Genomic DNA, 21,404 nt, shown 5'->3' with positions numbered 1-21,404 from the left:
ACTACAGTTGCCCACCACAATGCCCAGCTATTTTTTTTTTGTTGTTGTTGTTTGTTTGTTTAGCAAGCCCAGGCTGGGTTCTAAACCACCAGCCATGGTGTACGTGGCCAGTGCCCTAACCACAGAGCTATAGATGCTGAGCCAACTTTCTGTTTTTTGAATGTAGGTATCTAGTGCAATAAAGTTTCCTCTCAGAACTGCTTTTGCTGTATTCCACAGGTTTTGGTAGCTTTATCTTCACTGTTGTTATGTTTGAGGAATTTAACAACTTTTTCTTTTATCTCTTCCTGAACCCAACTATCATTCAGCATAAGGTTGTTTCATTTCCATGTCTTTGTGTGGGGATGAATGTTTTTATTTGAGTTGAGTTTCACGTTTATTGCCTTATGGTCTGAGAAGAGACAAGGTATAATTTTTATTCCTTTAATTTTGCTGAGGTTTGATTTGTATCCTAGGATGTGATCTCTTTTGTAGTATGTGCCATGTGCTGATGAGAAAAGAATATATTCTTTTGCTTTGGGATGATGTGTTCTGTATATGACTATTAATTCTATTTGTCCTAGGGTCATGTTTAAGTCCTTTGTATCCTTGTTTAGTTTTTGTTTAGAGGATATGTTCAGTTCTATCAGAGGGGTGTTAAAGTCCCTGGATATTATGGTGTTATGGGATATTATATTGCTCAGACCCCCTCAAGGGTGTTTCATAAATCTTCATTAAGTTGGGTGCATAAATATTTAAAATTGAGGTGTCTTCTTGTTGTACTGCTCCTTTGACCAGTATGAAGTGTCCATCTTTGTCTTTCTTAACTATAGTTGCTTTGAATCTGCTTGTATCTGAGAGTAAGATTGCAACCCCTCCTTTCTTCTGATTTCCATTTGCTTGAAATACTGTTTTCCTTCCCTTAACCCTGAATCTTGATTTGTCCTTCAGGGCTAAGTGTATCTCCTGGAGAAGGCATATGGATGGCTGGTGCCTTTTTATCCAATCACCCAGCCTTTGCCTCTTCAGTGGGGAATTCAATCCATTGATGTTTATTGAGAGCATTGATAAGTGTGGTAGAATTTTATTCATCACACTTTGATACAAGTCTGCATTTTATTCATTCAGACTTTATGAGAAAGTGGAAGCTAAGTTTTGGCCTTTGGCTTTTAGGTGTTTACTTTGGTGGTGGTTCACTGTGGTGTTCAGTGCTTAGAATAGGTCTAAGTATTTCCTGTATAGCTGGTCTTGTGGCGAATTTCTTCAGTGCTTGTATATCTGTAAAAGATTTGATTTCTCCATCAATTTTGAAGCTTAGTTTAACTGCTAAACTAAATAATTTTGAAGCTTAGTTTACCATGCTAAACTTTAGCAGGATACAGAAGTCTGGGCTAAAAATTATTTTGTTTAAGGATGTTTAAGGTGGTTGACTATGCCCTTCTGGCTTGGACAGTTGAGAAGTCTGGCTTTTCAGTTGAAAAAGTCTGCTGGCATCCTAATGGTTCTGCCCCTGTAGGTCAGTTGGCGCTTACTCCTAGCTGCTTGACTTTTCTCCTTCATCTTGACTTTGGACAGGTTTATTACAATGTGTTTTGAGAAGCTCTGTTAGAATTGAGATGATTTGAGTTTTGATATCCATCTGAAAGGAGTGTGTAGGGATCTTTAGTACAACTTGGGAAGTTTTCACTTATGATAGTCTCCAGTAGGGATTCCATACCTTTGGGACAATCTTCTTCCCCTTCATGGATTCCTATTATTTGTATGTTTGAATGCCTCATGGAGTCTCATAGTTCAGCTGCTTTGCTGTCTCTCTGTTCTTTTTTGACTCTTTAGCTACCTGGGTTAACTCAAGAACTTTATCCTCTAGCTCTGAGGTTTTTTCTTCTCCACAGTCTAATCTATTTTTGATACTTTCTACTGCCTCTTTACATTCCCTGATTGTCTCTTTTATTTCCTTAAGCTCTGCCATATCCTTTCTATATTCTACATATCTCTCATCTGACTTTTGGGTCTGTCTTTCCATTTTCTCATCCATTCCCTTTATTGTCTTAATCATCCATATTTTAAATTCCCTTTCTGTCAAATCCATTCTTTTTTTTTTGTTTTTTTGGAGACAGAGTCTCACTATATCACCCTCTGTAGAGTTCTGTGTCATCATAGCTCACAGCAACCTCAAACTCTTGGGCATAAGTGATTCTTTTACCTCAGCCTCCTGAGTAGCTGGGACTATAGGTGCCCACCACAATGCCCGGTTATATATATTTTTTATTGTTGCAGTTGTTTACCTGGCCCAGGCTGGGTTCGAACCTGCCAGCCTTGGTGTATGTGGCTGGCACTGTAACCACTGTGCTATGGGTGCTGAGCCAAATGCATTAATTCTTTATAGGAGGAGTCTTCTGTAAAAAGTCCTCATAGTCCCTTGGAGGAGTTGCTCTGTTTTAGTTTTTGATGGTGCCTGAATTTTTTTGTTGGTTCCTCCTCATGTGTGCTTTCTTCTTCTTCACCTCCTTGTGTTCCTTTTTCCTTCTCACTTCCTCCTTTGCTTCAAATTACCTTGTATCAGAGTTTAGGTGATGAAGAGGCCTCTTGGTGTGAGGCCAAAAGGAGGAGAAAGGTAAAGAGGGAACAGGGAGCAACAAAAGGAAAAGAAAGAAAGAGGAAAAAAGAAAGAAAGAGTTGAAGAAAAGAAAAAGAAAATAAAAGGGAAGGGGGAATAACAGAAAAATACCTGAAGAACAGAAGAAAAGGAGGTCAGGAAGAGAGGATAAGAGTCATGGAAGAAATGGTATTGATCAGCATGGTGCTAAGGCCACATCTGTAACTCAAGGATTTTGAGGAGCTGGGCTGGGTGGGTTCCTCAAAATCAGGCACTCCTTACCAGCCTGAGCACAGCCAGACTCTTCCTTTTCCAAAAATAGGAAGAGAAGAGAAACAGCAAAAATGAAAAACAAGGAGGAAAGTTAAGCAAGATGAAAATGAAAGAAAAATTCTACAGCACGATTTTGCCAATACTTTCTTTCTATGGCCAAAGGTAGAATAGTCTCTTAGTCCCCTTGAGCCAGACTACTGCTGTGGCTTACCTTTCAGACCACAGCTGTGTCACCCCAGCTCTCAGAAAATAAAGGAAAAAAAAAGAAAAAAGAAATAACAATAAAATAAGAATAGATAAAAGAGGGTGGTGCTGTGGCTCAGTGAACAGGGCGCCGGCCCCATATACCGAGGGTGGTGGATTCAGACCCAGCCCCGGCCAAACTGCAACAAAAAAATAGCCGGGTGTTGCGGCAGGCACCTGTAGTCCCAGCTACTTGGGAGGCTGAGGAAAGAGAATTGCCTAAACCCAGGAGTTGGAGGTTGCTGTGAGCTGTGATGCCATAGCACTCTACCGAGGGTGATAAGGTGAGACTCTGTCTCTAAAAAAAAAAAAAAAAAAAAAAAGAGAATAGATAAAAGAAATTAAAAGTACCATTGTATCAAATAAAGAAGAGAGAGGGAAGTGGAATAAAGGAAGAAAGGAGAAAGACAAAAACGGGAAAGGATATCTTAGCTGTTGCAGAGTGATTTATTGTAAGAGAGATGAGAACGGCAGAAGAGAGAATGTAGAGGAGTGAAATAGGGAGAGAGAATAAATGATGCTAAAAGACTATTACCCCAAAGTACAGGAGCCCTCCTCGCTCTTGATGAAAGTAAAAATGGAAGTTAAGGATAGAACCAACCAAATTAGCAAGAAACAAAACATATCAATACAAAATAACAAAAAGCTCTAATAACCAAACATAAGCAACCTCAGAAACAAACGAAGGAACGAAAAAGAAAAAGAATACTAACAAAAAGAAAAAAAAGAAAAAAAGAGAATACGTAAATAAATAAATAATTACACACACACATATGTATATGTGCATGCTTTTGGATGTATATATGGCTGAAGGGTCTGCCTCTAGTAGGAATATATTTGTGTTGCAATATATGGTCAGGACATCAGGTGGCACTGTAGTTTTAGGGGATGGACAACACAGCTGGTAACCCTACTCTAGCTCCCAGGCATAGACCTGTTTCCCAACTTAATAGTCTGTGATGACTGCCTGATTATTTTTTCAGCATTCAGGCCCTGCCAGGTTGAGATCTCAAAGCTCTCTAGAATCTTTCAGAGGCAGGTCTCACCATGCCACCAGACAATAGTTTCCATGGGGTGCAGGAATCTCTGATTGGAGGTCTGATCCCAGTAGGCAGAACTAAGAAGGCTGTGTCACTTAGGATGCCTGCTCTCACGACCTTCTTGGGACCTTCCCAAAATGGCCACCCCCTGGCTGCCAAGACCTTGTGAGTATGGCCATCTCTACCATGGCCAAACCAGTGGCAAATCCACTCCAACCAGTCGTCAAATCTGACTGCTATACACTTTTTGGATGTGCCCACCCTTCCAGGCTTTCCACTCAATGCTCAACTTCCCTTGAGAACCAAAAACTGCGAAAAGGCTTCCTTTTTTACCCAGACCTCTGTGGGAGAGCGGGTCGCTCCCACTGGCTTGTGAACACTTGCATAGAGTGTCAGAACTCTGCCATTCTAGTTCATGCACTATATCCAGCATCTTGCCACCTTGCTGTGCACCCCAGCCAGAGCTCCAGGCAAGGTCTCTGCACCACCAAACACAGCCTGGATTTCTCCCATTCCTCAGTTGTACCAGGAGAGTTCAGCCAAATGATCTTTCTGGTCTGCCATCTTGCTCTGCCCCTCTATCCCTTCTTTCAAACCCATGTCATTTGAGTTGGTTCTGCAGCAGAGGTGACCTGGCTCCCAAAGCTCGTTTTGCAGGGGCTGAAACTGTCCCTGTAGTTCCCAATCATGTCCTTGTGATTGGAGTATGATCAAGTTGCATATTTGCTGCTGTGCAGTATTGGAAATGGATCTGTCTTTGCTGAAGACTAGCCTACTCCTCTTATGTGGTGGGATTTTACTCCTATGGCATGTGTCCCGAGTGGCACCATAACAGAGCTGCAAGACTGTGCCCTTCCCCTCCTGAAAGATGTCATCACACCAGATAAAGAGTTTTCCCTCAAAGACCTGTATGTGGCTGGTCTTGTGTGCTCTGCGCCAAGGGAGGCATGGAAAGGAAAGAGCCACTAAAAGCAAACGTGAGACTCCTTAAATGCCAAGGTGCAGCTCTGGAGAAACATAGCACGCAGCCAGTTTGGGTGACTGCTGCAGGAAGCCCAGCCACCACCACCTGCCCAAAGGGCTCCAAGTGGGCTCTGCCCATCTGCCAAGAGCAGTGTGGCAGCTCACAGCCCGGCTGACCCTGAGACTGCTTTCAGACAAGTGAGACTGCTCATGACGCACAGAATCTCATTATCTGGGGAAGCCACTCCTCCACTTAGTACCCAGATGTCACCATGCAAGGTGATCTTTCAAGGAAAGGAGGGTGGTGTTTATGAAGCCCTGAAAGATGGCAGTTGGCTCAGGGGAGACTATGACAGCTGGCTCAAGCAACATGGTGCTACGGTTATTGAGGCTTGGGAACTATCACGTGCAATGGTGAAAGCCATCTCTCTCCATGTACAGACATCTGGTTTGGAACCCCAGAGGGAGAGAATATGTCCCTGGACATTATCTCTGATGGCAGCTCCTATGGCATTCATAATGACCTCTCTACTCACTCTCAACTTCTGCTGAAGGCCCCCTATTAATGATTTCTCATGTGAGAAGATGCATCTTACTGCAGAGGAGCCAGAAGAAAGAGAAACTGTTTATGAATTTCTTTCTTTTGTCTGACTAGACGATCATTTCCATGTTACTAAATTAGTTGTGAAAACAACACATTTAAAGGCTGTGTGCTTCTTGTTCAGATTTGTGCAGTCTATTACCATGTTGTTAGTGCTGCTTTCTAAAGAGACAGGAATGTTCGAATGAAAACAATCCATGCGGAGGTGGAGCAAGATGGCAGCCGAGTAACAGCTTCCTTGCATCTGGGCACCGTGAGTCTGGGGAGATAGGACTCCAGGCATCTCTGGCTGGTGGGAACTGCCTAGCATCACTCCTATGAGGATACAGGGAGTCAGCGAGAGACTTCTGGACCCCAAGAGGAGGACTAAAACAGTGGAAAACCGGCAAGTGGTCGTGTGTGTTCAATCCATCTAAACCCACCCACAACTTCCACAGGCACGAGAACATAAAGAGCAAGAGGAAGTGAAAGGAAAATTAGGGCAAGGAAACAGATAAAAGAAATCACCCATGAGGAAGAATCAGCAGAAAACTCCAGGCAACATGAAGAACCAGTCCAGAACAACCCCGCCAAGGGACCATGAGGTAGCTACTGCAGAGGATTCCACCTATACAGAAATGTTAGGAATGACAGAAAGGGAATTTAGAATACACATGTTGAAAACAATGAAAGAAATGATGGAAACAATGAAGGAAACTGCTAATAAAGTGGAAAATAACCAAAAGGAAATCAAAAAACAGAATCAAATCAGAGATGAATGATATGAAGAATATAAAAAGGATATAGCAGAGCTGAAGGAAATGAAAGAGTCAATCAGGGAACTTAAAGATGCAATGGAAAGTGTCAGCAACAGGTTAGACCATGCAGAAGAAAGAATTTCAGAGGTAGAAGACAAAGTTTTTGAGATAACTCAGATAGTAAAAGAGGCAGAAAAGAAGAGAGAGAAAGCAGAACATTCACTGTCAGAATTATGGGACTTTATAAAGCATTCCAACATACGAGTTATAGGAATTCCAGAAGGGGAAGAAGAATGCCCCAGAGGAATGGAAGCCATACTAGAGAATATTATAAAAGAAAATTTCCCAAACATCACCAAAGATTCTGACGCACTGCTTTCAGAGGGCTATCGGACCCCAGGTCGCCTCAACTCTAACTGAGCTTCTCCAAGACACATTGTGATGAACCTGTCCAAAGTCAAGACAAAAGAAAAGATTCTGCAAGCTGCCAGGAGTAAGCGCCAGTTGACCTACAGGGGCAAATCCATCAGAGTGACCGCAGACTTCTCTAATGAAACTTTCCAAGCAAGAAGACAATGGTCATCTACCTTTAATCTACTTAAACAGAACAATTTTCAGCCCAGAATTCTGTACCCTGCTAAGCTAAGCTTCAAAATTGACGGAGAAATCAAATCATTTACAGATATACAAACATTGAGGAAATTCGCCACAACAAGACCGGCTCTACAGGAAATACTTCAACCTGTTCTGCACACTGACCACCACAATGGATCAGCAGCAAAGTAAGAACTCAGAAATCAAAGGACAGAACCTAACCTCCACACTGATGCAAAAGATAAAACTAAGCAATGGACTCTCACCAAATAAGACAAATAGAATACTACCACACTTATCAATTATCTCCATAAATGTTAATGGCTTGAATTCCCCACTGAAGAGACATAGATTGGCTTACTGGATTAAAAAACACAAGCCATCCATTTGCTGTCTGCAAGAAACACACCTGGCTTCAAAAGACAAATTAAAGCTCCGAGTTAAGGGTTGGAAGACAATTTTTCAGGCAAATGGAATTCAGAAGAAAAGAGGAGTTGCAATCTTATTTTCAGATACATGTGGATTTAAAGCAACTAAAGTCAAAAAAGACAAAGATGGTCACTTTATATTGGTCAAGGGAAAACTACAACAAGAAGATATTTCAATTCTAAATATTTATGCACCCAATTTAAATGCTCCCAGATTCTTGAAGCAGACCTTACTCAGTCTGAGCAATATGATATCTGATAATACCATAATCACAGGGGACTTTAACACTCCTCTTACAGAGCTGGACAGATCCTCTAAACAGAAATTAAACAAAGATATAAGAGATTTAAATGAGACCCTAGAACAACTATGCTTGATAGACGCATATAGAACACTCCACCCCAAAGACAAAGAATATACATTCTTCTCATCACCCCATGGAACATTCTCCAAAATTAATCATATCCTGGGACACAAAACAAATATCAACAGAATCAAAAGAATTGAAATTTTATCTTGTATCTTTTCAGACCATAAGGCACTAAAGGTGGAACTCAACTCTAACAAAAATGCTCAACCCCACCCAAAGGCATGGAAATTAAACAATCTTCTGTTGAATAACAGATAGGTGCAGGAAGAAATAAAACAGGAAATCATTAACTTCCTTGAGCATAACAACAATGAAGACACAAGCTACCAAAACCTGTGGGATACTGCAGAAGCAGTTTTGAGAGGAAAATTCATCGCTTTAGATGCCTACATTCGAAAAACAGAAAGAGAGCACATCAACAATCTCACAAGAGATCTTATGGAATTGGAAAAAGAAGAACAATCTAAGCCTAAACTCAGTAGAAGAAAAGAAATATCCAAAATCAAATCAGAGATCAATGAAATTGAAAACAAAAGAATCATTCAGAAAATTAATGAAACAAGGAGTTGGTTTTTTGAAAAAATAAATAAAATAGATAAACCATTGGCCAGACTAACTAGAAATAGAAAAGTAAAATCTCTAGTAACCTCAATCAGAAACGATAAAGGGGAAATAACATCTGATCCCACAGAGATACAAGAGATCATCTCTGAATACTACCGGAAACTCTATGCCCAGAAATTTGACAATGTGAAGGAAATGGATCAATATTTGGAATGACACCCTCTCCCTAGACTTAGCCAGGAAGAAATAGAGCTCCTGAACAGACCAATTTCAAGCACTGAGATCAAAGAAACAATCAAAAAGCTTCCAACTAAAAAATGCCCTGGTCCAGATGGCTTCACTCCAGAATTCTATCAAACCTTCAAGGAAGAGCTTATTCCTGTACTGCAGAAATTATTCCAAAAAACTGAGGAAGAAGGAATCTTCCCCAACACATTCTATGAAGCAAACATCACCCTGATACCAAAGCCAGGAAAAGACCCAAACAAAAAGGAGAATTTCAGACCAATCTCACTCATGAATATAGATGGAAAAATTCTCAACAAAATCCTAGCCAATAGATTACAGCTTATCATCAAAAAAGTCATTCATCATGATCAAGTAGGCTTCATCCCAGGGATGCAAGGCTGGTTTAACATACGCAAGTCCATAAACGTTATCCACCATATTAACAGAGGCAAAAATAAATATCACATGATCCTCTCAATAGATGCAGAAAAAGCATTTGATAAAATCCAGCATCCTTTTCTAATTAGAACACTGAAGAGTATAGGCATAGGTGGCACATTTCTAAAACTGATTGAAGCTATCTATGACAAACCCACAGCCAATATTTTACTGAATGGAGTAAAACTGAAAGCTTTTCCTCTTAGAACTGGAACCAGACAAGGTTGTCCTCTGTCACCTTTACTATTCAACATAGTGCTGGAAGTTCTAGCCAATACAATTAGGCAAGACAAGGAAATAAAGGGAATCCAAATGGGAGCAGAGGAGGTCAAACTCTCCCTCTTTGCTGACGACATGATCTTATACTTAGAGAACCCCAAAGACTCAACCACAAGACTCCTAGAAGTCATCAAAAAATACAGTAATGTTTCAGGATATAAAATCAATGTCCACAAGTCAGTAGCCTTTGTATACACCAATAACAGTCAAGATGAGAAGCTAATTAAGGACACAACTCCCTTCACCATAGTTTCAAAGAAAATGAAATACCTAGGAATCTACCTAACGAAGGAGGTGAAGGACCTCTATAAAGAAAACTATGAACTCCTCAGAAAGGAAATAGCAGAGGATATTAACAAATGGAAGAACATACCATGCTCATGGATGGGAAGAATCAACATTGTTAAAATGTCTATACTTCCCAAAGCAATCTACCTATTCAATGCCATTCCTATCAAAGTACCTACATCGTACTTTCAAGATTTGGAAAAAATGATTCTGCGTTTTGTATGGAACCGGAAAAACCCCTGTATAGCTAAGGCAGTTCTTAGTAACAAAAATAAAGCTGGGGGCATCAGTATACCAGATTTTAGTCTGTACTACAAAGCCATAGTGGTCAAGACAGCATGGTACTGGCACAAAAACAGAGACATAGACACTTGGAATCGAATTGAACACCAAGAAATGAAACTAACATCTTACAACCACCTAATCTTCGATAAACCAAACAAGAACTTACCTTGGGGGAAAGACTCCCTATTCAATAAATGGTGTTGGGAGAACTGGATGTCTACATGTAAAAGACTGAAACTGGACCCACACCTTTCCCCACTCACAAAAATTGACTCAAGATGGATAAAGGACTTAAATTTAAGGCATGAAACAATAAAAATCCTCCAAGAAAGCATAGGAAAAACACTGGAAGATATTGGTCTGGGTGAAGACTTCATGAAGAAGACTGCCATGGCAATTGCAACAACAACAAAAATAAACAAATGGGACTTCATTAAACTGAAAAGCTTCTGTACAGCTAAGGAGACAATAACCAAAGCAAAGAGACAACCTACACAATGGGAAAGGATATTTGCATATTTTCAATCAGACAAAAGCTTGATAACCAGGATCTATAGAGAACTCAAATTAATCCACATGAAAAAAGCCAACAATCCCATATATCAATGGGCAAGAGACATGAATAGAACTTTCTCTAAAGACGACAGACGAATGGCTAACAAACACATGAAAAAATGTTCATCATCTCTATATATTAGAGAAATGCAAATCAAAACATCCCTGAGATATCATCTAACCCCAGTGAGAATGGCCCACATCACAAAATCTCAAAACTGCAGATGCTGGCGTGGATGTGGAGAGAAGGGAACACTTTTACACTGCTGGTGGGACTGCAAACTAGTACAACCCTTCTGGAAGGAAGTATGGAGAAACCTCAAAGCACTCAAGCTAGACCTCCCATTCGATCCTGCAATCCCATTACTGGGCATCTACCCAGAAGGAAAAAAACCCTTTTATCATAAGGACACTTGTACTAGACTGTTTATTGCAGCTCAATTTACAATCGCCAAAATGTGGAAAGAGCCTAAATGCCCACCAACCCAGGAATGGATTAACAAGCTGTGGTATATGTATACCATGGAATACTATTCAGCCATTAAAAAAAATGGAGACTTTACATCCTTCGTATTAACCTGGATGGAAGTGGAAGACATTATTCTTAGTAAAGCATCACAAGAATGGAGAAGCATGAATCCTATGTACTCAATCTTGATATGAGGACAATTAATGACAATTAAGGTTATGGGGGGGGAAGCAGAAAGAGGGATGGAGGGAGGGGGGTGGGGCCTTAGTGTGTGTCACACTTTATGGGGGCAAGACACGATTGCAAGAGGGACTTTACCTAACAATTGTAATCAGTGTAACTGGCTTATTGTACCCTCAATGAATCCCCAACAATAAACAAAAAAAAAAAAAAAAGAAAACAATCCATGCTATCAGACTTCATTCTATGTTTAAACCATCTCCAAACATTTCAAAATATCTGCTGAATTTGGTCCTTGGGTTGACTGCCCTGTGTTGAGAGCACCTCTGGGGGTTCCTGCTCACCTGATGGATTCCTCCTCCCATGCGCCATCCAGGTGCTTCCTGCAGGAGGCCCCAAGGATCTCTGCCTGCTGCTCCCACTGACTTTCCTTGATGAAGTGGTTCTGCCCGGAGCCCAGCCCATAGCAGTCCTCTATCTTTGCAAAGACTTCCAGGGGACTTTTAAATGTGGTGCCTGCGTTGAAAATATTCCTGAGTTAGTCAAGCCACCTGACTCTCCCTTTCCTGATTTCCCCCTGTGTCCTCCATCTTTTCAGGTTTCCTACAGAACTCCTCATCCTGGAAATCTGTTCTTGCTCTGTAATTGGTCAATGAGCCCAGGTGTTCAGTAATCTCATCTCTCCCCTACCTCACCAGCTGACAGAAGAGCAGCCCTCCCTCTTTTTCTTCCTACATCTTCATCCCCCACATTATTCTCTCTGCTTCTGGATCACAGAAGCTCTGTGAGGGAGGCCAGGGAAATGCTGACTGTGTCACTAGAGATGTCTGATTGCTATTGCTGTCCCCTCAGCTAAGGTAGGCCCTCGACCCACCTATCACCATCACCTTTTAGCCACTGCTGAAGACCCTACACTTAGGCAGTCCAAGATTCTTCCTCTGCTGATGTCCATCTAATTACCTTCTTTAAAAAGAAAAAAAAACTCCCTTCTCTGTTAGTCATTTTTCTTATTACTCCCTTTCCTAATAATTATGTATTTCCTTTTTTTTCATCAATTCCTAAATCCTCAGTAAAAATAGGTGACTTATTTTCTGGGTTCACACCCCAAGTTTCAGAATTCTGTTCACTTTGGAAGGTGCCTGGGTTAATTCAAGTTGCCAGGTGGGTCCCAAAATGCCCCTGGCTTCTTCCTCAGAGACAACAACTGTCACCAGTTTCCTGCATAACTTTCTAGAGGGACACCTGTTTCATAAACAGATGGTATCATATGATACCCCAACAGTTCCCAATGGGTGGCATCCAATCAGCAGGATCAGTCACCTGGGTACATGTTAGAAATATAGATTCTCAGGCCTCAGGCCCACTGGAGCAGGAACTCTGCAGTGGAGTATCTGGTTTTTTTTTTTTTTTTTGCAGCTTTTGGCCGGGGCTGGGTTTGAACCTGCCACCTCTGGTAAATGGAGCCATGGAGCCGGCACCCTACTCCTTTGAGCCATAGGCGATGCCTGGGTATCTGGGTTTTAACAAGTTCTCCAAAGGAGTCTGATGTAGCTGAAATTTGAGAACTGTTGTTACTATATCCCTTATATTTTCTTTATTTTATTTTATTTTAGAGACAGAGCTTCAAGCTGTCACCTTGGGTAGGGTGCCATGGCATCACAGCCCACAGCAACCTCCAACTCCTGGGCTTAAGTGATTCTCTTGCCTCAGCCTCCCAAGTATCTGGGACAACAGGCGCTTGCCACAATGCCTGGCTATGTTTTGGTTGTAGTTGTCATTGTTGTTTGGCAGGCCAGGGCTGGATTTGAACCCACCAACTCTGGTTTATGTGGCTGGCGCCTTAGCCACTTGAGCTACAGGCACTGAGCCTACATCCTTTGTATTTTCACTTGAAGTATTTTGGAAAAGACTTCACACAGCCCCTCCTCATTGTTATTTAATAACTAAATAATTTTTCATATCTTTTTCATGTTGTGAAAAGAGCATAAAATAAGTATCTTAGTAATTTGTTATAAACCAAACATCTGGTATTATCTACTCAGGTCAAGAAACAGAGTGTCACCAGTTCCGTAGAATTTCCCAAGGGCCCTTTCTAATCACAGCCCACTGGGTATACTTGCAAGTACTCTCCTGACTTTCATGGGAGCCACTTCACTGCAGTTATTTACACTTTTACCACTAACATGCATCCTCAACATTACAGGCTTTTTTTTTTGCCTGAGTTTGAACTGTACATAAGGGAACCACATAGTATTAATCTATGCTTGTGTTCTGCTCAGTATTGTTTGTGAGCTTTATCCATTTTGTGTGGGTAGCTGTGATTTGTTCATTCTCATTGCTGTATAATATTCTACTGAATAAACATAGTATAATCTATCTGTTCTACTATTGATAGACTTTTGGTTATTTTCTGTTTGAGGCTGTTAAAAATCATGTCACTATCACCATTCTGGTGCATGTCTTCTGGTATACATTTGCTTGCAACTCTATGGGTACCTACCTACAAGTAGCGTGACTTAAATGCGTTTGTCTAGAAGTTTCCTAGCTTTAGCACAGAAAATCTCACATCCCAGGCAAAATAGTATGGTTGGTCACCCTACCTAGGAGTTCAAATGCTGGGTGATAGGATATAAATTATTGTCAATTTTATTAGATAATACTAAAGTGGATGTACCAATTTTTGTTGTTAAATCCAATGTATGGAAGTTCTGATTGTTCGCATCCTCACCAACACTTAGTATGGTAAATCTTTTACAATTTTAGCCTTCCTAGTGTATGTGTAGTGGTATTTCATTGTGGTTTTAATTTGTATTTCTTTTAGGATTAATGACAGTGAGAATCTTTCTATATGTTTATTGGTTATTTGAATAACTTCTTTTGTGAGTGGCTTGTAAGGTATTCTTGCCTGTCTTGTGCTGTATTATCTTGTTCTTTAATAACTTGTAGGGATTCTTTGTATATTCTGGATATGGACCATTAATAAGTTATATGTGTTTTGCAAATCCTTTTCCCTCTCTGTGGCTTGCTCTTTCAGGCTATTAATGATGTCTTCAGATGCTTAGAATTAATTTTAATGCAATCAAAGCCAAATTTTTAATGTAATCAAATTTATAAATTTTTCCCTGTATTTTAAGTACTTTTTGTGTCTTGGTTAAAACTCTTTCCCTACCCTGAGGCCATAAGGATATTGTTTATATTATTTTCTAATAGCTTTATTGCTTTGTCCTTCATATTTACTTCTACAATTCATATGGAATTTAGTTTTGTGTATGATGTGAGGCAGGGCTTACATTTTATTTTTGTCTCCATATGGACAAGCAGCATAGCTTACTGAAATGATCACCCTTTCTCTTCTGCTCTGTGGTGCTGCCTCTGTAATGCATCAAGAATCCATTCATGCATGCGTCTGTTCTGGCTTCTCTATTCTGTTTCATTCATCTACTCAATCATCTATTTTTCTACCCACTATTTCTATCTATCTACATTTTTACAATTCTTCTATATTTCTATTATTTGCTTACCTATTTTATCTTGTCTTAATTACTGTTAGAATTTACTGTAGTTTTGTAATGAATTTCTATTATTTGCTTACCTATTTTATCGTCTTAATTACTGTTAGAATTTACTGTAGTTTTGTAATGAATTTCTATTATTTGCTTACCTATTTTATCTTGTCTTAATTACTGTTAGAATTTACTGTAGTTTTGTAATGAATCTTGATAGAGTAAGTCCTACCATTGTGTTCTTTTATAAGAGTAAATTATCCATTCTTGGCCTTTACATTTCCCTCTTGTTTTTTAATGGTTGAAAAGTATTCCTTTGTATATGTGTATCAGATTTTATCTAACCAGTCTTTTGCCTCTGTAAAAAAATGCCACAGTGAACATATTTGTTCTGTGGCTCTATCTTTGAGATGATGTGCAAGTGCTAAGGGGATGCTCTATTCTACTCCTCTCAACTAACTCCCACTTATTCTTTAAAACCTTGCCCAAATGTCCCTTTCTTTGACAAAGCCTTTGTTTCCACCCTAGGCAGAGTCAGAATTTTTGTTTTAAGGTCCCAGAGCTTGTAAGATTTTTTTTTGCAGTTTTTTTTTTTTTTTTTTTTTGTGGCCAGGGCTGGGTTTGAACTTGCCACCTCTTGGTATATGGGACCAGTGCCTTACTCCTCTGAGCTACAGGCACCGCCCCAGCTTATAAGTTTTAAGAAGTTTCCTCTTTAGAACTATGCTAATAGTAACTTAATTTAAGTAAACTAAAATAGTAACTTAATTTAAGTAATATCTAAATTAAGTAAACTTTAATTTAGATATTACTGCTAATAAACACAGGCAGTCCCCAGGTTATAAACATCTGACTTACGTACAACTCACACTTATGAATGGAGGCTATTACAGGTTATAGGTAAATGTACCTGTTCCTACTTACATACAAATTCAACTTAAGAACAAACCTACAGAACCTATCTCATTACCACCCAGAGACTGCCTGTAGAAAACATTAGAAATGTGGAGAAAGGCAAAGAAAGAAAAAAAAAATGGAGAAATCAATGGCAAAAGAAAAGACAGTATTAGTTGAATTATACTTACCAGTAATAGGTTTAGGTGGTTTGATCTTCATTATGTAAACTGGAGGACTCAACTTCACATCTCCTTTAAAACAAATTACATCCTAAAATAAGAAAAAGGCCAATAAAAGATATAAAATGGAATCATTAAAAACACTCATTCTAAAAGAAGGCAGAAAAATAGGAAAAAGGAAGAAAAATAGCTTGGACAAGGAGAAAGTATATAGCAAGGTGGTAGATTTAAATCCAAACATACCAATAATCACATTAAATATATATGGTGTAAATATCCCAGGTTAAGAGGCAGAGATTGTCAAAGTGAATAAAAGGCAAGACCCAACTCTATGCTGTTAAAAAAAAAACAACACCTCATTTTAAATATAATGGCAAAAATACATTAAAAGTAAAAATATAGACAAAGATACTTGCTTTTTGATTACTAAAACTAATCAAAAGAAAGTTGGGGTGGCCATACTAATATCTGACATAGAAGATTTAAGAACAAAAAATATCAGATATCAAAGAGCAAATAATGATAATATGATCAATTCATCAGAAGACATAACATTACAAATTATTAACAGTTTCAAAATATATGAAGCAAAAACTCATAGAAGTGAAAAAAGAAATAGATAAATCTACAATCTTAGATTCCTCTTTCAATAGCTGGTAGAATAAGTAGACAGAAAATCAGTAAGAACACAGGAAGGATACAGAAGGAAAAGCAGTAAGGCTATGGCAGACTCAGTTGTGACCAATAGCAGCAGTTCTTTTCAAGTGCACAAATAACATTACCGAGTTGAACCACATTATGTCATATATGCAGGCATGAAACAAGTCTCAATAAACTCAAAAGGATTCAAATATGTAAAGTATACTCTCTGATCACAAAGGAATTCAATTAGAAACCCATAAAAGAAAGTATCTGTAACATTCTAATCTTTAGATGCTAAATAACATGCTTGTGAATAATCCATTGGTCAAAAAAGAAATGAAAAGCAAATTAAAAATACTATTAATTGAATGGAAATTAAAACAAATCAAAATTTAAAAGATGCAGCTAAAGCAGTAATTATACATAAATTTATTCTAGCACTAAAATGTCTATATCAGAGAAGAAGTATCTCGGATCAATGATAAGTTTCAGCTTCTAGAAACTAGCAGACAAGGAAAAAACTAAACCCAAAGAAAGCAGAACAAAGGAAATAACAAAAATAAAACTAGAAATCACTGAGATAGAAATTAGTAAATAGAAAAAAAATATGAAACCAAAAGTTTGTTCTGTTGAAAAGATGAATAAAATTGATAAACCTCTAGCCAAGCTGATAAAGAAAAAAAAAAAAAAGAAGACACAAATTACCCATGTTAGGGATGAGAGATGACACCACAACAGATTTTATATATGACAAAAGGGTAATAAAGGAATGCTATGAACAACACTAAGCCAATAAATTTGACAACTTAGATAAAATACACAAATTCTTTGAGAGACACAGGATACAAAACCCTGTTCAAGAAGAAATAGATAACACAAATAGCCCTTTATCTACTAAATGAATTTAATTTGTCATTTCATAAAGAAAATTTCAGGACCAGATGCCTTCATTAGTGAATTCTAGTAAACATTTTAGGAAGAAATAATACCAATTCTACACAAAATCTTCCAGAAAATAGAAGAGGCAGAACATTCTCTGACTCATTACACAGTGCCAGCATTACCCTGATAACATGAGCAAAGATGTTACAAGAAAACGAAACTATATTTTTCATAAAGATAGATGCAAAAATATCTTAACAAAATATTAGCAAATTCAAATCAGCAAGTTGTATCTATGAAGAATTTGTTTATTTATTTATTGAAGAGATTATTTAAAAATAAAAAGAAGGCAAAATAATACTAGGAGCGAGAGCCAGAGGAGATTTAAAAATGGGAGAAACGTACAAGCACATAGCCTAATAAATTAGAATAAAATGAATTAGGGCCATGAGCAGTGGCTCATGCCTTAATTCTAGCAATCTGGGAGGCCCAGATGAATGGATTGGTTGAGCTCAGGAGTTTGAGACCAGCCTGAGCAAGAGCGAGACCCTGTCTCTAAAAAATAGCCTGATGTTGTGACAGGTGCCCATAGTCCCAGCTACTCAGGAGGCTGAGGCAAGTGAATGGCTTGAACCCAAGAGTTTGAGGTTGCTGTCAGCTATGATGCCATGGCACTCTACTGAGGGCAACAAAATGAGACTCTGTTAAAAAAAAAAAAAAGAGTAAATTCAATGAATTATGACTTAACAGGCTCAAAAATTTAAAAAGACGATGAACTCAGAGGTTCCAGGCAAGATGGCAGCCAAGTAACAGCTTCTTTGCAACTGGGCATGGTGAGATTGGGCAGAGAAGACTCCAGGCAACTCTGACTTGTGGGCTTTGCCCAGAAAAATCCCTTAGGGGACACAGGGAGACAGTAGGAGACTTCTGGACCCCAGGAGGAGGACAAAAGCAGTGAAGAAGTAGAAAGTGGTTGTGTTTGGTCTGAGGCTATATATAGCGCTGCTGCGGCTGTAGCTACAGCAACAGCGAGATTGCAGACAGGGAATGCTTTCCTTGTGGGGTGTTTTCTTTTTTTGGTGTTGGGCACTTGTTTGAGCTACCTTGGGGAAACTTGGGCGAGTGTGCAAGTGACTTTTAGCAGACTTCAGAGTCTAGGACTGAGATGTTGGGCTAGAAAAGGGCTTTCATTGTTTGGCTGTGAGCCATGCACAGCCACTGTAGTTTCCTACAGGCTCTGCCCTCAGGGTCTCAGAGCAAGGCTTGTGCTGGGAGACTCTAGTCAAGTGTTCAAGTGACTTTGAATAGAGCCCAGAGGCCAGGACTGAGACACCAGAGAAGAGCAGGGATTTCATTATTCAGCAGTAGGTTGCCTTGCAACCTTAGCCCTCAGGGGTGTAGAGTGAGGCCAGTTTGGCAGGCCTAATAAGCTGGCAGCCACTTCAGGAGAGTTCCCAGCAACATATGCTTTCTTTTTCACTGTTTAGCCAAGGGTCATGGTTTAAGGTGTCTTTTAAGCAGTCTGAGCAGAGTTTCAAGCTCTCAACCCTGTGGGGTTAGAGGGCAAAGTAGCCAGTAGAGGCTTCCAGTCTCCATCTTATACAGCTGTACCAGCATTGTGATTAGCATCTCATACTCCAGAAGATCACCTGTTTCCCAGGCAATACACACCAAGATATATATATTGCTTTGTTTTTGTTTATTTCACCCCTCCCCCCGATTTTTCTTTTTCTTTCATTTTTCTAGTGTAAATATAATTTTTCATTGTTGCCTTTTTTAATAATAAGAGCTTCATTTTCCCTAGTTTTTCTGCCCCTGTTATTTGTCTCCCCCCCAATTTTATCCCATAAGGTTTTTGTTTGTTTTGGTTTGATTTACAGTGTTTTTGTTTTTCTTCCTATTTGGTGGAGGTGGGGTACTTTGTCTGCATAGGCTGCAAAGAGCTGCAGACCTCAAGGGAACCAACCCAGCACCCACAGAGATTGAGGGGTTCTTAAGGTGTGGGTCAAAGTATCCTACTGTATACCTCTATTACTCCTGTGCCTCTCTCTCTCTCTCTTTTTTTTTTTTTGTCAATCTTCCCTTTTACTTATTCTCTTTCCTTTCTCTTTTTACTTTATTTTTATCTTTTTTCCCTTCTTGCTCTTCAATCTTCTCATCCTTTTAGTCCTATACAAAAGGGACACATCAACCTCTTAGGTCAGAGGCACAGTAAACTTAAAGATCAAGAGGAAGTGAAAAGAAAATTAGGGTAAGGGAACAGATAAAAGAAAATACTCAAGAGGAAGAATCAGCAGAAAAAAATCCTGGCAACAAGAAAAGCCACACCAGAGCAACCCCCTCAAGGGACCATGGGGTAGCTGCTGCAGAGGATTCCACCTAAAAAGAAATGTTAGAAATGACAGAAGGGGAATTTAATATATGGATGATAAAAGCAATGAAAGAAATTGCTCAGAAAGTGGAAAACAACCAAAAGGAAATCCAAAAACAGAATCAAATAAGAGGTGAATGATATGAAGAACATAGAAAGGATATAGCTGAGGCAAAAGAATTGAAGCAGTCAATTAGGGAACTTAAAGATGCAGTAGAAAGTATCAGTAACAGATTATACCACAAAAAAGAAAGAATCTCAGAGGTAGAAGACAAAGCTCTTGAGCTAGCTCAGATATAAAGAGTCAGAGAAAAAGAGAGAGAGGAAGCAGAATGCTCACTGACAGAAGTATGGGACTTTGTGAAGTATTCAAACATATGAGTTATAAGTATCCCAGAAGGGGAATAAGGATGCCCCAGAGGAATGGAAGCCATACTGGAGAAAATTATAAATGAAAATTTCCCAAATATCAGCAAAGATTCTGACACACTCCTTTCAGAGGGATATTGAACTCCAAGTTGTCTCAACTCAAATCTAGCTTCTCCAAGACACATTGTGATGAACCTGTCCAAAGCCAAGACAAAAGAAAAGATTCTGCAGGCTGCAAGGAGGAAATACAATTGACCTACTTCAGAAAACCTATCAGGGTAACTGCAGACTTCTCAAATGAAACTTTTCAAGCCAGAAGACAATGGTCATCTACCTTTAATCTACTTAAACAAAACAATTTCTAGCCCCAATTCTATATCCTGCTAAGATAAACTTTAAAATTGATGGACAAATCAAATCTTTTATTGATATGCAAACAAAGAGAAAGTTTGCCACAAGACCAGCTGTATAGGAAATACTTCCACCTGTTCTATACACTGACCATCACAATAGACCACCAGGAAAGTAAGCAACAAGAAACTAAAGGACAAAACCTAGCTTCCACAATGACGCAAAACATAAAACTAAGCAATGGACTTTCACAAAATAAGATGACTAGAATGCCACCACACTTATCAATTCTCTCAATAAATGTTAATGGCTTGAATTTCCCCACTGAAAAGGTGTAGACCGCTGATTAGATAAAAACAAACAAACAAAACAATGTAAGCCATCCATTTGCTGTCTTCAGGAAACACACTTAGCCTCAAAGGACAAATTAAAAGTCAGGAGTTGAGAGATGGAAGACAATTTTTCAGGCAAATTGAATTCAGAAGAAAAAAGGGATTGTGATCTTATTTTCAGATACAAGTGGATTTAAAGCAACTACAGTAAAAAAGACAATGATGGACACTTCATATTGGTCAAGGGAAACATACAACAAGGAGACATTTCAATTCTAAATATTTATGCACCCAACTTCAATGCTCAGTTTCCTAAAATAGACCTTAATTAGTCTGAGCAATATGATATCCCATAACACCATAATAGCAGGGGACTTCAGCATTCCTCTCACAGAACTGGACAGATCCTCTAAACAGAAACTAAACAAAGATACAAGGGACTTAAATGTGACCTTAGAACAACTGCGCTTGACAGACCTATATAGAACACTCCATCCTAAAGCTAAAGAACACACGTTCTTCTCATCTGCCCATTGAACATTCTCCAAAATCAATCATATCTTAGGACACAAAACAGACCTCAACAGAATCAAAATAATTGAAATTTTAGTTTGTATCTTCTCAGACTACAAGGCATTAATGGTGCAGGAAGGGATAAAAGAGAAAACCATTAACTTCCTTGAGCATAACAACAATGAAGACACAAGCTACCAAAACCTGTGGAATATAGCTAAAGCAGTCCTGAGAGGAAAATTTATCACTTTAGA

General features: G+C 39.1%; 1 protein-coding gene across 1 annotated transcript in view; it reads right to left on the bottom strand.

Moving 5' to 3' along the window:
• WDR93 (WD repeat domain 93) overlaps positions 1-21,404 on the bottom strand; it is a 111,229-nt gene that overhangs the window by 23,909 nt on the left and 65,916 nt on the right. Inside the window, exons 8-9 of the mRNA XM_053581873.1 lie at positions 15,700-15,781; positions 11,456-11,627 (exon numbers count right to left, since the gene is read on the bottom strand). Of these exons, the coding sequence (XP_053437848.1) occupies positions 11,456-11,627; positions 15,700-15,781 (254 nt within the window). The remainder of the gene's footprint in view (positions 1-11,455; positions 11,628-15,699; positions 15,782-21,404) is intronic.

The sequence above is a fragment of the Nycticebus coucang genome, chromosome 2, assembly GCF_027406575.1.
Source record: "Nycticebus coucang isolate mNycCou1 chromosome 2, mNycCou1.pri, whole genome shotgun sequence".
In the NCBI taxonomy this organism is placed as follows: Eukaryota; Metazoa; Chordata; class Mammalia; order Primates; family Lorisidae; genus Nycticebus; species Nycticebus coucang.
The sequence above is the reverse complement of the archived record's forward strand: the minus strand, read 5'-3'. Positions and strand labels throughout refer to the sequence as shown.